This window comes from Strix uralensis, chromosome 4 (assembly GCF_047716275.1).
Source record: "Strix uralensis isolate ZFMK-TIS-50842 chromosome 4, bStrUra1, whole genome shotgun sequence".
NCBI classification, from domain to species: Eukaryota; Metazoa; Chordata; class Aves; order Strigiformes; family Strigidae; genus Strix; species Strix uralensis.
The window spans coordinates 37,595,795-37,610,155 of NC_133975.1; the positions used below are offsets into that span (position 1 = coordinate 37,595,795).

Sequence of the window (14,361 nt, forward strand, 5' to 3'; positions counted from 1 at the left end):
CAATACAAATGCCCTAAAATGGCTCCTTCATGTAGAGGACTGTCAGGACCTCTGCCAGAGGCTGGTCTACAGACCAAACATACAGGTCCACGGACAAAACTAGCTTACTGAACAATTACAAGACAAGTCTGAACAAAAGTTAAGGGAGGGTGACATAATTCCTAATTAATTTCTTTATAAAGACAACTACTAGTGGGTAGAACTAATACAAGATAGAAAACCAAGAGAGTACCTGAGAATGTACTTTGTAATGTTAGATACTGCATATATATAAGCCAGTGAAAGTGTCATATATATGAGTACATTACTGGCAATACATTTTGTCACTGTTTTTTGTCTACATTTGTCTTCGCAGTAAAATGTTACTGATATGTCTGTAGATGGAAATGATGAGCTCCCTAAGTTATTCCTGTTCTTCTGTTGTTTTCTTTTTCTACTTTCCTATGTTCCCCCATCCACCCCCGAGCAACATTTCTGTAATATCTTCCCATGTAAATCAACTTCAAAAACCCTTCTTTTTTTCTTTGCTGACAAGTTTACTTTTTTTCTGAGGCATTTTTCTCTTATTAGCCCATATTCTCCACCGGCCCTACTTCTTCCGTTTGTATATACACTTTCAATTATGACTATTTTATCCTACTCTATAATCTCTCACTTTCCCCTCCATCTTGTTAAATCTTTCCTTTTTCTCTGCTGTTCCTTTTTTCCTGTTAACTCTTCCAAGTTAAAGTTGCCCATGACACTTCTTTTACCTCTGCACTTGAATGCCAAAATTTTGCTTCACTTTTGCGAACTGAACTCATGGTGATTTGTTTCACTGCTGTCCTAGTTTTGGCTGGGGTAGAGCTAATTTTTTCTTCTTAGTAGCTAGAATAGTGCTATGCATTGGATTCAGTATGGGATTTGGTATGAGAAGAATATGGATAATGTACTGATGTTTTTAGTTGTTGCTAAGAAATCAAGGACTTTTAACTTCCCATGTCTTGCTAGTGTGCCAGTGCACAAGAGTCTGGGAGGGAGCACAGCCAGAGGAATGGACCCAAACTGGCCAATGGAATATTCCATATCTTACAACGTCACGCTCAGTATATAGATGAGGGTTGACTGGAAAGCTGTCTCTCTTCTGGGATTGCGGTTTTAGCATTTTTTCTCTTCTGGGATTGCTAGCTGGGAACGGGCTGGGCATCAGTCGGTGGTGAGCAACTGCATTGTGCATCACTCATTTGTATGTTCTATTATTATTATTATTATTATTATTAAAATTTTATTTCAGTTATTAAATTGTTTTAATCTCAACCTATGAGTCTCTTTACACTTACCCCTCCAATTCTCTCCCCATCCCCTGGGGCAGGGGGAGGGTGAGGGAGTGGCTGGGTGGTGCTTGCCTGCCAGCCGGGATTAAAACATGACACACTGCCGAAACCACACACCATTGGTATGGTTATTTTATTTTCTCTTGGTCTTCTTTCACAAATGAATTGGCAGGTGGATTATCCCACTGTGCTATGTAATGACATGCCTATCAACCAGAACCACAAGGATGAGCTCCAGAAGCATGGCTTCCTTTTCTTCTTCCTTATCCATTTAAGACAGCTGCCATAACTAGGTACAAGTATGCTGTTCCTAAGGAGCAGCTACTGCAAATAATAATTCTTTCTTCTTGGAAAAAAATCCATTCTTCTTGCAGATCAAGTGGTAGAGAGGAATATAAGGTCCATGACAGCATTCCTTCCTTTCCGTCCCGAAAGAAGGTATAAACTATTTTAAGATTTAAAATGACACGTTACCTCTTAGAAGTTTGAGTGGTCTGAAATTAGTTACCTTCATTTGATATACTGCCTAGGTCTTAGTTTAAAGAACTGAGTTCAGGTCTAATAGTAAGTCACACCTCAGATGTGGTCTTGAAATGGTACCCAATTTTAAATGCTTTATCTATGCTGTCTTTACCAAGTAGCTGTCATAAATCGTACTTTGCTTCCTACTTATATTTCACTCACTATATAAGAAGAAGAAATGCCAACAAAATGGTAAAGACATATGTTAGAGGAACATGTCGTACACATGCACACACAGTTCACCCCTTTCTACTATAAATAAGTATTAGTACAATTTTAATTTAAATTAAAAAAAAAGAAAGAAAATCCTAGGACTGTGCTAACTTATGGTAGAATAATTTAAAACAAGATTCAAAATCAGTTGTGTAAATTCAGTACCAGAAGCAAAAACAGAGAAGGAAAGCAAAAAATTATTCTTTTATCCTGACTCATTCCAATGCATTCTAGGCTAAAAGCAACAGTTTAAAGTCCACAGAAAAGAGTCAAGGAAAAACAGCCAATAAATGAAGTAATAAAAGCAAGTACTGCCAGCTCTACAGTAAGCTTGTCTATGGTAAGTATTCTGTGGTTGTTGGATGGCAATACCTACAGGAATGTATTTACATTTCCTCTCACATAATGAGAATGCAGTAGATACCACACATGCCTGAGTGCTTACCCGAAGCTTTCGGCCAAACACGTTGACTTTTCCCTGGGCTTGCTCCTTCCGGAATCGCCACTCCACCAGGTTCTGCCCATTCTCCCCTGGGAGGGTCATGTTTCTCTTTGCCACTGTTGGGTTGGCAGTGCCAGCCAACACGTGTGGCTCTGTCTGATAGTGTGAGTCCAGGCCGCTGGCATACAGGATTCTCAGGGAGCCATCATAACCAATCTGGTAGCTGTTTCTTAACTGATCTGAAAATGCGAAAAAAGAGAAGCACAGGTTACCTACATGGGTTAAGAGTCTGCCTTTGTCTGCACACTTTACACAATATGTGCATGTAACATCTTGACTTCACATAACTGACACAGTGGTAATAAACACCCAGGGTGTGATTAGTAAGAATATGTGTATCACATGAGAGCACAAATGCCTTTGGGACCTATCTTCAAAGTTGCTTAAACACTTAAGAAAATCCCACCCTTGGAGTATATTCTTTGGACTGTCATAAAACATGTTTTCTGCTGTTTCATTAGGCATTTCTGGCCTAATCTTAAGCCTGCTGTGACTACTGACTTTTGTTAGGATGTGGCTGCTGGGATGTCACATGCTATTTTAAAGCTAAAATCTCACATCACACAATTTCTGTACCTCTTTCCCCTTCAATCCATTTCTCTCTCCTTTCCAAGATTCCCCTTTAATGCAAAGTAGGTATTCTGACTCCTTCCCATAGCTCTTTACAAAAGCAAATTGGTTAGAAAACATATTTAATTCTACTTTCATTGCAACTCAGTCTTTCCCAGACCAGTTCTTTCTATGTAAGTATAAAAACATGCATGTATCACCCTTTCCTCCAAACACTATGTGTCTAATGTTTCCCTCTAATGCATCCTACTGGAGCTGCTTGTACCATAAGAAAACAGTTTTAGGTCAGTATCTGCTGAGAAATCTTTTGTTTACAGTACCTTGAACCATGGTATAGAAAGAATCAATTGATGATAAGTTGGAAGTGATGCTGACATCTTCTTCTCTGCTGGATGATTCAATGTCCACTGTAATGGCCCTTTCCATTTCCCCATGAAGGTTAGTGACAACTCCAGTTGGAAATGTAACATTTGTTAGACGGCCCTCGCTATCGTAGCTAAAAAAAAAAAAAAAAAGAAAAAAAAGAGTCCAGAAATGATATATAGCAGGAACAAATTGTTTTCATTTACAAGTAAAATGAACAAAAATACCAGCTACTCATATTGTTAAGGCACGTTTGCTTTTTTGTGCATGGGGTAGGCACAGCAAAGACTTCAAACATGCTTTGAAGTAGTCAAAAGACTGCTTAACATACAGGAGCCTCAGTGGTGATAGCAAGAGCAAACAGATGGATCTTCAGCTCTGCATATTATTCTTTGAAGTGTGACCAGATCCTGATGCACATCTAATTCACCATTTCAAAGAAAGCATATTTATTGGTGCTAAATTCAGCAGCATTCTGTACTTGCTCCCTATTATTTGACTAGATTTTACTGTTATTGTAGGAAACCTCAAAATTTTTCATAAAAAGGGTATCATAATAAGAGTGTCTCTTGGGCCTTTCCTTATTCAATGATTATGCAGACCAGCTGCCCTCCTGTTCCTGAGTGCTTAACATTTCTTGTATTATTAAGAGAAAGAATCTGGGGTAATATTTAATCTACTTAAGCTGCTTGTAGCTGGAAATCAGTACAGCTAGCATATATAACTCCTTAACTGCCCGTGTATCATAGCTTGAGAATTGTGGCATAAGCCACTCAGGAGATGCTTTTTTTTCTGGCTCCACTGACATTTCTTTAAACCATCAGCTTTACATCTATTTAATATGAATAGGTAGATACAATTTCTGTAATTGAAGTAGACCTACAACCTCTAAACCTTGTCTTTTCCTATGCTGTGTTAGGTATACTCCATTTGTACAAGACCTGAGACCATGCTCACATCCAAACATGCACTGTGGTCACAGTATAGAGAGGTAAAGCATTATGTGAGCTTCAGGTCATAAAACTGCCTTTAAGATTAGCTCTTCCAGTACTACAGCCTGGATTCGTCAGCCTAGGAGTTCAGCTGAGGCTCCTCCTTTAGAGGTATAGCCTGTACCTGCAACAGGGAGAAACAAGTATCCAAAGGGAGATTCCAGGCCCACATATGACCTGTTTGCTGTCATGAGTTTTCCATCCCTCTCCCAAGACCGTGTAGTGAGAAGCTGAAGAAAGCTTTAGTCTCTTAAAGTAACTAGAACATGACCCTGCAGGTCCTCACAGTGTGCTAGACATTTCATGCTTACAATTATCATCAGAATTGCTCCTTCTGGGAAAGAAATGCAAAACCAAAAAAAGACCCCCAAAAGCCCCAAGCATATCACTGAGGCTACAGAAACTCTTTTCTTAAATTGAGAGAATTAATTCCAAACAGTTTTAACCCACAACACACTTTCTCTGAATAGCATGAGTACTGCAAAGCATTGCTGTAACTGAAAGGATTAGGTTAAGAAATGTTTCTTTCCAGTTTGCTTACTCTGTAGATTTGACAGCTTTTTGCATACAGTCATTTCCATCCTTTTAACACAGTTGATTTCCTTTGTTTATATAAGACTTTCACTTAGCAACAGGAAAAAGAAAAGAATGTTTAAAAATCAGAAACCATACTGCAAGCCAGGGAAATCGAGTGGGGAAACTTATTTTTTGAAGTTAAGTACATTTCAAGATGATAATGGGGTTTCTTCCAGTGTGTTTCTAGCCCTAATTTTGGCTCTTTTTCACATACTGGACTTGGCAAGCTGAGATACTGCATTTATGCGAGAGACCGAAACAAATGTACCAACGTTCCCTGTGCATGAATGCGACTTCTAGCCTATTCATGACCTTCAGTCTCATTCCTCAGTTCTATAAACTCATTTTATTTTTATGCACAACTTCCCTTTTCAACTCCCATGGGAATGTATATTGTACAATTAAGTATCCTCTTCTATTTTCTGCTTTATGGTTGAAAATGGTACCAATTTACTTGCATCCTTTGATTCCAGTAGCCAAGTACTGGTCTTTATTTCAAACACTTCTGACTAAAGCTCCAGAAGGTAAGATTTCCCTCTAAGAAGAATTTTTCACACTTCGAATCACAACATTTGTGAGAGATCAACTATCATATTTCTGAGTATACCACTTCAGTTGGAAAATGCTACACATCAGTAGTATTCAGTACAGTGTGTGGCTTCACTGCAGCATACAGCGCTGAACAACGCTATTCTTGTTTTATGCATTCTTGCTTCCACATTATTATTTTCTGACTCCGTGCCTATAGTTCCTGAACCGGTCCCTTCTTTCACAAATACATGAAAGCACATCATGAACCTGAGATAAGCAGCTAATAATACTACAGTGGGGGAGAGTTCAAAGATCAGCAAAAAATCATGCTACACACTCATGTGCTTAAAAACATGACTTTAAAGCTGAAATAATCTTAAAAGCCATGACTGCTTGGTTCAGGCATCCTAGTGCAAGAAGAAAATGTGACTGAGACCTGAAAGGTAAGAATAGGATTTCTCATACTTTTATAGCCAGAACAAAAAGAAGGGAAATAGGTCTTTCCACAAGTTACTACATATTCCATTTTATGATGGATTGTAACGTGTCCTTCATTTTGTTCACAGCACACTGAATACTAACCTTACTTTATACTTGATATCTTTTTGCCCACAATGAAAGCCTTATCAATGCTCAGCATAACAACATCGCTCATACCTTTGGGCATTCCTCTGCCATTTTTCTTATTACATCCAAATATCCTTGCATTCTGCTGCCAAGGTGAATTTATTCATCCATAATTGTCAGTTTTAGACTGAGAGATTTCTTTTATCTGCCTAGTGTTCTAATATTGAAATTGCCCTAAAAGGAGTGAGATGTAAAGTCTAGAGGGCGAGCACCTATATTTGGCATTTTACAGCCTCTTTGATCTTCTCATCCAAACACAAGCTCAGGCACATGTGTTGCCATGGAGCCCTCTGATCTTTATCCTATGCCAGGCTCCACAGCAAAGCCATTCAACCAACCTCTTCCAATTCCTCAAGAGAAGTTGCACATAAACTTTTCAAGAATCTAAACCGGAAACTTGCTCACTGGCCATGACCTCATGTGCATTAATCCCATCAACTCACTTCCATTCGCATTAACATAACAATCTTGGTATTTGGTCAATAACTGCAGAAGACAGCAGCAGGGGCAGCTGCCACCACTGCTAGCTGAAGTTCCCTTTAGATCAAATTCTTTTTCTTCTTTAGGATGATCTGCCACTGGCAGATAGTCTTCCCCTTCTGCACTGAGAATTTCTCAGAGATAATGATTATCAGCTTCCCAGATTCTTGACCTTTTGCTCCTCACCTCCTGGAAGTCTCTCTTCCATTGTTCGTCTCCTTTAGTTTTAATTACATTCCTTCCCAGACCATTTTCTGTTCTAGTCTATGTAGGACACTTCACTTTGCAGTGATAACTTCCTGGTAAGCCTTGTCACAGATGGAAATGCCCTACTTTCTTTATTTCTGACTTGTTTCTCATGTGCATTATGTCTTAGTTTGGAGCACATTTAGCTCAACCCCAGCTTGCAGAGCATTATTAATGTTTTATATATCAGAAGTTACTTCAGCATAAAATAGGGAGCTGTAGAAATGAAGTGTGTAGTAAAGGTTGCTGCTAAAGCCAACTGCTAAGTTATGACTGATACTGTTTTTGCACAGACCTCTGCAGCACACTCCCTTAACAAAATAAACTCTGTAATACTTTTTTTTTTTTTTGCTATTGTAAACATGTCAGGTTGAAAAGCAAGGCACTCTGGTTCCTTCACATTTCAAATAACAAGACATACAATGCAAATGTGTATTATGTATTTCTTTAAAGACTGGTTACAGATTATACTACTAGTTGGGATACTGTAATAGAGAAATGAGGCACGAATGCACTTCATAATATAGACATGTATAATTTTGACAGTAAAATAAAAAGTACTGTTCTATTCTCACTCAACACACATCAGGCATTTTCTCTATGCATCTTGAATTATCAACAGCGGTGAAAAAATTTATGGAACATTACCCTACTTGTTTCAAATTATTTGTTGTAAGCCTTATATACTGAGATGCTGCTTCTTGGCAGGTGAGAAGATTCAAAATTGACTTTCAGAAGTGCAGCATGCTGTTGTTTTAGGTGTGTAGTCACCTTGTTGACACATACTGAAAAATCTGTCCTAACCCGGCAATGAAATGTCTCCTTCAGCTTGTTGAGGCCATTAAGTTCACATTTACACAGAGGATCATTGACTTTAACATTGAAGAGTGTTGGTTTGCAAATACGTTCTTTCACTTGTATTCAGCCTCCCATAGCATACTGCAAGTTTAGTCCCTCACAAATAGTGAATTCACAGCTGGAGAACTACTGTAAAGAGAAGTCACCTTGATAGGGTATCACTGCATTGCTAAACCAGGAACAAAATAGTTATCTTGCTGATCAAAAGAAAACAATCCCATAGTTTATATAACATCATTTTTTATTATCATTTTGTCACCTGTATGGAGCTCTCCTGTCCTCCACTGGTTTAAAACAGGGCACAGCAACTTACTGGGAGCTCTACTTCTGATCATCTTTAATCATTATGCTGGTTGTTGAAAGAGAGGAAAGACTCAACTTCAACATAATGAAATTTGTTATTTTTTTCCCTTCATTTCTGAGTTGCCTTCCTCATTTTGATAAGCATTTTTGATTTTTATTTGTCTGAAGAGTGACTGAATGAGCCTCATAAGAATGAAAAAAGTGAAAATAATCTACAGATGCATGGCTAGATAAATGATTTCTCCTTTTTGGGGGGCATTTCTTCTTTAGTCTCATTGAAATACAAACTTCAGTGGATCCATAACTACTCATTTATAGCCTGCCTTTTTAAAAATAATATTAATTGAAATACTTTATGCACATATTCCTTTATTTCCACACAGTGTATTTTACATCTTAAAAGGTTTAGCATCTTGCTTGTGAATTCACAGTACGAATATATCAGGAAACCCAAAATATTAAACTGTAACTTCCTTTCGAGATATAACATATTTTAAAAAACTGAACCATAGACAATAAGATAGCTGTATGTCTTGCTAATACTGTTTTGCTTATCAGGAAAGAAGCAAATGTGTCATAAATGACAATTTGATGTATGTTTGTAGGCTTGCAAATTATGCCAAAAAAAATATTTACTATTGTCTAAGAATGCTAGCGTTTTTCTTTTGTTCTTATCTGGAATATTGTTAAGCCTGAGAAAAAAATTCAATATTCTTTCCAGTCTTACAGAATTTTAAATATATGAAAAAAGAAGCTGCCTTCCCTTCTTTTCCCTCTCCTTCCTGCTGTACTTTTGTCCCCTCTCCCTCTCCCTTTCCCTTTCCCTCTTCCTTTACTTTTCTGCTGTGCCTAGCTCTGAGAAAATAGTGGATGAACAGGAATTACAGAAAATAGGTTCAGGAGTGATTGTAGCAAGGAGCTAAAGTGAATTGCAGCCCAAAGTCCAATTCTGGACAGGAATTTATCTACCTGCTTGTTTTTTTAATGGAATTTGGGCAGAAAATGCAAACTCACAAAACCACAGAGGCTGGAGGGATATTAAAAGTATTAGTATCAGCTAAATTTCTCTGTCCTGCTCAACCAAGTGTCAGATGACTCAAGCTTAAATTTGAGCAGCTGGTCTGCTTTTCTGGTTCCTTTGTCTGATGGTTGCCTTCCATGGGGAAAGGGTCTTTATCCGGTTTTATCTGGGAAAGTCTTATGCAACTGTTTGCACAGCTGGTTAAATAATTCAGGTAATGGTCTTTTATCTTAGCAATGTGGTCAGGTCAAATTTTTCAGCCCAGGTTTAATGAAGAGATTTCCTCAACTGGAAAGTGATTGACAATTCTCTTTTCACTCTCTCCTGTTATAACTGCATCTTTTGAGGCTTTTTCGGTGTGTCTATTTTGTCATAACATTAAAAGGATAGTTTTCAGTCTTTTTTTGTAAACTGGCATTCAGCGCACCACACGTGTGAACAATTCACCTAACTAGGCCATTCCTGACAGCCATATCTCATCTGCAAAACAACAGGCACACTCTAAACGAAAATCACTGCAGGAAACGTGTCTGTTGGAAAGGGAGCTCACAAAAATGAATCAACACCTTCCCTTTCAATAGCTCACTCACTTTTGTACAGAGAAGTTTTTGATGCTCATTTTCCACTTCATTGCACGACCAGGCAAAGAAGTGCGAGTTCGGTGCTTGTGCTGCAGTACGATTGACCACCTTCACAGCCTAATCCAAAATGACTTCCAGAGACAGGTATTTGGGAGGAGCGGTGCTTTGCAATGAAAGAAGCAATACATGAATTTATCATGCCAGGGCCGCTTCTTTACTTTTTGCCAGAAGACTGAAAAGCTTTTCACTCATTGCTGTAAGGTGTTGCAGTTCTCCCACACTGTGCTGTTTGCTGCAATGAGCGCCTGCCATGGATATTCTACTAAGGATTCACAAAACCAAGAACTCTTTCCTAACTTGCATTTCTGACCCACACCTTACATGCACAAGAACCTGCACAAATAAATAGCGTTAGTAATGACGGTGCTTTCTGAAGAGCAGGAAGAACAACTCTGGTGTACGCGCAGCGGGATGGAGGCGGTGTGGCTGAAATGAGAGGTGTTACCTGGGCATGGAGCAGCTTCTCCGGGCTGGGGGTCTGCCTCAGCTGCTCGTACCCTTCTGAACTGAGTGCAGGCAATTCAAGAGCAACTGAAGGGGGCTTGTCCTTACGAAGATGAGACTAAATTATGGTAGCCAGGCTTTTATCTACAAGGCCTTAACACTCATCCCCCACTTTTCAACTTCCCTCTAATGGGATCTCACTGCCCCCGGGCCCCATGGGGTCCGCAGGGGCCGGCCTCTGGTTTTTGCCAGGGTGTGCAGAGCCAGCTCCTACCCCACAGCAGCTTCCCGCGCATGATGTCTTTAATCTCAGGGCTCCTCGGGGCTGCTGGTTTGTTTCTGTGTCACTTCCCCCCCACATTCTTAGCTCATCTATTACCATACAAATAAACTGTGTGCCTTGTCGATATAAATACCAGAGTATGGACTTTCAAATAAAAGAAATGCTGGTGTATATATACTTTGTATGACAGATTGTCCCTTGCTGTAAGGTCTGCTTACAGTATCAGAACTGAGTGCATAAGCCTTTAGTGAAAAAGGGATGTAAGGCTGGTCTGTTTGGCCAGACATTTTGTTCACAGAATAAGCTGTAACGTTGCTTTTTTTCCCCTTAATTCTTCTTTTGTTTTTCTTCTTCTTTTTTTTTTAATTTTATTTTGAAAGGTAAAAACTCTATGAAGGTGTTTTTACAGGGTCACAGGAAGTGGACATAATGAACTTATTAAATTGCATTATGTTTGAAAAGCAAATTTAGCAAAAGGAAAGCAAAATTATATAGGTGTATTTTTTTTCTTTTAGGACAGTGGAATACCAAGATGGTAAACAAGTATTGTTAGATTCAGGTTCTATGGTTAATTTAGAATAACACCTTTATTCTTTCAGAGCACGAGTCACAACCCAACCAATGCAGGCTGCAGAAGTGACAGACTCTCCCCTCTTCAGAGCGAATTAGGTGGGACTTTCAGCTGCATGTACCCTGTAGGCTCCCTACAGAGCTGATCAGTCTGTCCTCACTGGGAACACCAAGGAAGACCAAATCTCTTGATGAGGCTTGAAAATGAGGACTGTGTGTTTGAATACAGCATGATTGAAAATAAAAAGCTGCCTTTTCATGTGCAGTCCGGAGCTGCCTTTCACCCTCACCGCACCAGGTCCCCCATGAGGTGAATGTAAAGGAGAGAAAGCTAGCTTGGCTATAGCCTCCCTGATTTCTGTTTGACAAAGAAAATTAACACGGGACAAGAATAGTAACATGTCAATAACTGAACAAATGGTATTATTAAGTCTCTGCTAAAGCCAGAAGTGAAATGGCTACTTTCAGGAGCCTGAGCAGAGCTGACTGGATTGACAATGCAGGACATCTATGTCATTAATACGAACAATATTGTTTTTTTTTTCCTGAACTATCCTTCTAAGTGCTTTCCAAAACCACAGAGACATCACATGCTGATTTTCTTGACAGAAATCCAAGCACTGTTCCTTTCTCATACACCTAAGATATAATAATGTTGATATGTGTCCAGCGGTGCTATTTTGTTACTTATTCAATGGTTTCTCAGTTTTGCTTTTATTACTTAGACTAGTAAGGACAAGGAACAGTAAACATTCAAGAATGAAGAACTGGGTAAATGTCTATTAGATGAGATAATACTACTGATAGCAGGGCTATTAGGGGACACACTACAGTTCTCTAAAAAATTTCACATTGATATCTAATGGTATCTGATAATGGATTATTTTTAACATGGCTGCTTTGTCATTAAGCAGGATGAGTCTGAAACAGCAAGTTCGTGTGCTCCACCATCAGCACAAGTCTTACAAGACTAAAGTATATAACAGCATGTTGTATGAAATTTACTGTAAAGTTGAGTTACAGTTCCGGTTTAGAAAATCGGGAGATCATAACATCTATTTTTAGTAAAAGGAAGTTGAAGTTAGAAATTTAAAAATATATTTAATGATTTATCTAAACAAGAAACATGGTAAATATGGTCAGCAAGCACAACCATCACTAAGCTTCTCTCAGAAGTTGCATGTTGCATGAAACACGGTTACATGTTTGTGTACTTGATGTATCTATGGGAAGGTTTAAAACTCCACATCATTCTTCAGCTTGTGTCCATGCACAAATCGAACATGTCAGCTTGACATTTTTCCCTACAAGTTCTCTTTGGGTAGGGGGAATACTGAGCTTGTTGGAATAGAGGGAAGTGTTTTAACTGCCTTTTGGCCAGCCTTGCCTTCACAGGTCTACATGAAATGGTGAGAGAGGGTTACACCCACTAGAGTTTCAATTTGTGCTGTGTTGAGAGGAGGAGAAGCACCAAATCTTGACTAACAGAACCAGCTAGTCCCTGAAATGTGCTTTAAGAGAAAAAAAAAAAAATATCTATGAGAGATACATATGTATTGTGTGCTGGATTGAGATGGGCAATGTGGATAAAGAGGCACTTATGCAAGGACTGGATACCTCAAAAATAGTCCCCAAAAGACAGTTCAGAAATGGTTAAGAATGAAGAGAATATGTCTTTTGTTGCTTGAATAAATAAAATATGGGAAGATTAAAGACACTGCACTTGTAAGTCATGGCTGGCAATCAAGGGCTCATGTGATGCCACAAAAGTCAATGCAAGACTATGATAATCAGCTGAACAAAACTGTTTTAATGAGTATGGTTAATTACTTCATAGCCACTACATTTTACACTGATGAAGCAAGAAGAAGCATCAGCAGTAAAAGCAGAAGGTACAGAAGGTCGCTGATGGTAAAAGGATAAAAATATCTAAAAAGCACTACAGTGCTTTTTAGAGACATTCAGAGAATGCTGTTTAGAGGTGAAAAAAAGTCCAGATTACAATTTTGTACAAAGTTCTGGTATTTGTAAGAAAACAGAATCAAATTAGAATGCAAGAAAAAAGAAGACTGGGCATTTTTAGATATTCATATTACTGAAACATAAATGTGATAGAAAAATGAACACAAATAGAAACACAAATGTTGTAGGAAAATAAAACCCCACAAATGTTACAGGAAATGGGAGAGAAATATTCATTACGAAAACTGAATTGTAAACCTCTTAATACACAGTAAAAGTGCAAGTGAGCTGACACTACTATTGGGGGATAATTTTTATCTGATCAAAATTAAATACTTGCTTTCATCTAAATTAAGTCTTTCAGCAGAAGTTCCACAGACTTTTTACAAGCCAAATTTCAGTATTTCCAAGTCAGACTCCACAAGCAATGCATTAAGATGAAGCAAGAGGAAAACTGCAAAATATCATCTGTTCCTTGTTGCCAAATGCTGACAGTTACAGATGACGTGCCTGATACGTGGGTAAACTAAACAAGTCCAAGCCAGAGGCAGTACCTTACTCTGCATCACAGAGTTTTAAGGAAACCACAACACTGAATGCATTGTTAATAAAAGCGTAATATGCAAAGGGTGATACTCTGCAGCAGGCAGGGAGAATAGATTTTACCCTGTGATTCTCTCTAGTCTATATATTATCATAAGGATTTAATATTCTGCATGATTTTACCACCTTTCCAGAATGGCTGGAAAGCTCGTTAATTTAACTGTGGAAGCAAAGTAAACTTGTAAGGGCTCTGCTTGCTAATGTCACTCTCTTTGATTTCTGTTGCATTCCCTTGGAGACAAGAACTGAGCGGGAGAAGGAGGGGAAGGAGAAGACAAATGAGCCCAGGGCATGAAGTGCCTGGGGAAACACTGGATGGGCTGTCAAGAGGTACAAGAGGGGATTGAGAAGAAATGCACTGCTGGGAAAGGAAAGGCAGGGAAGCCAAACACGCCTTAGAGAAATGGTGGGAGACATGGGAAGGAGCAAGATACAATGTAAGAAAGTAAGGAAACATAGGAGGGCACAGTCTGGAGAGCAAAAAAGAGGCATGAAAGAAAGGCAATGAATTTAGGGGGAGGAGGAGAAGGCATCTTAGTCTGGATCAGATCTCTGCCTGCTGATATTGCTCCTAAAAGGAGAGGAAAGCAAGAGGGGAGAAGGCAGGAAAGAGACAAGAAACAGTGGCTACTGGAGTTAATTCATGGCTAAGGGAGGAATGTTCCTGAGTGTAACCAAAGGGGTTAGAGGAGGCCAAAGGAGAGCACATGCAGCCTGCCCCTTCCAGGGGAGCTTTGCGAT

The 14,361-nt window shown here is 39.0% G+C and overlaps 1 protein-coding gene across 1 annotated transcript in view; it reads right to left on the reverse strand.

Moving 5' to 3' along the window:
• TENM3 (teneurin transmembrane protein 3) overlaps nt 1-14,361 on the reverse strand; it is a 363,886-nt gene that overhangs the window by 16,022 nt on the left and 333,503 nt on the right. The window contains exons 28-29 of the mRNA XM_074866418.1: nt 3,441-3,616; nt 2,494-2,729 (exon numbers count right to left, since the gene is read on the reverse strand). Coding sequence (XP_074722519.1) covers nt 2,494-2,729; nt 3,441-3,616 — 412 coding nt within the window. The remainder of the gene's footprint in view (nt 1-2,493; nt 2,730-3,440; nt 3,617-14,361) is intronic.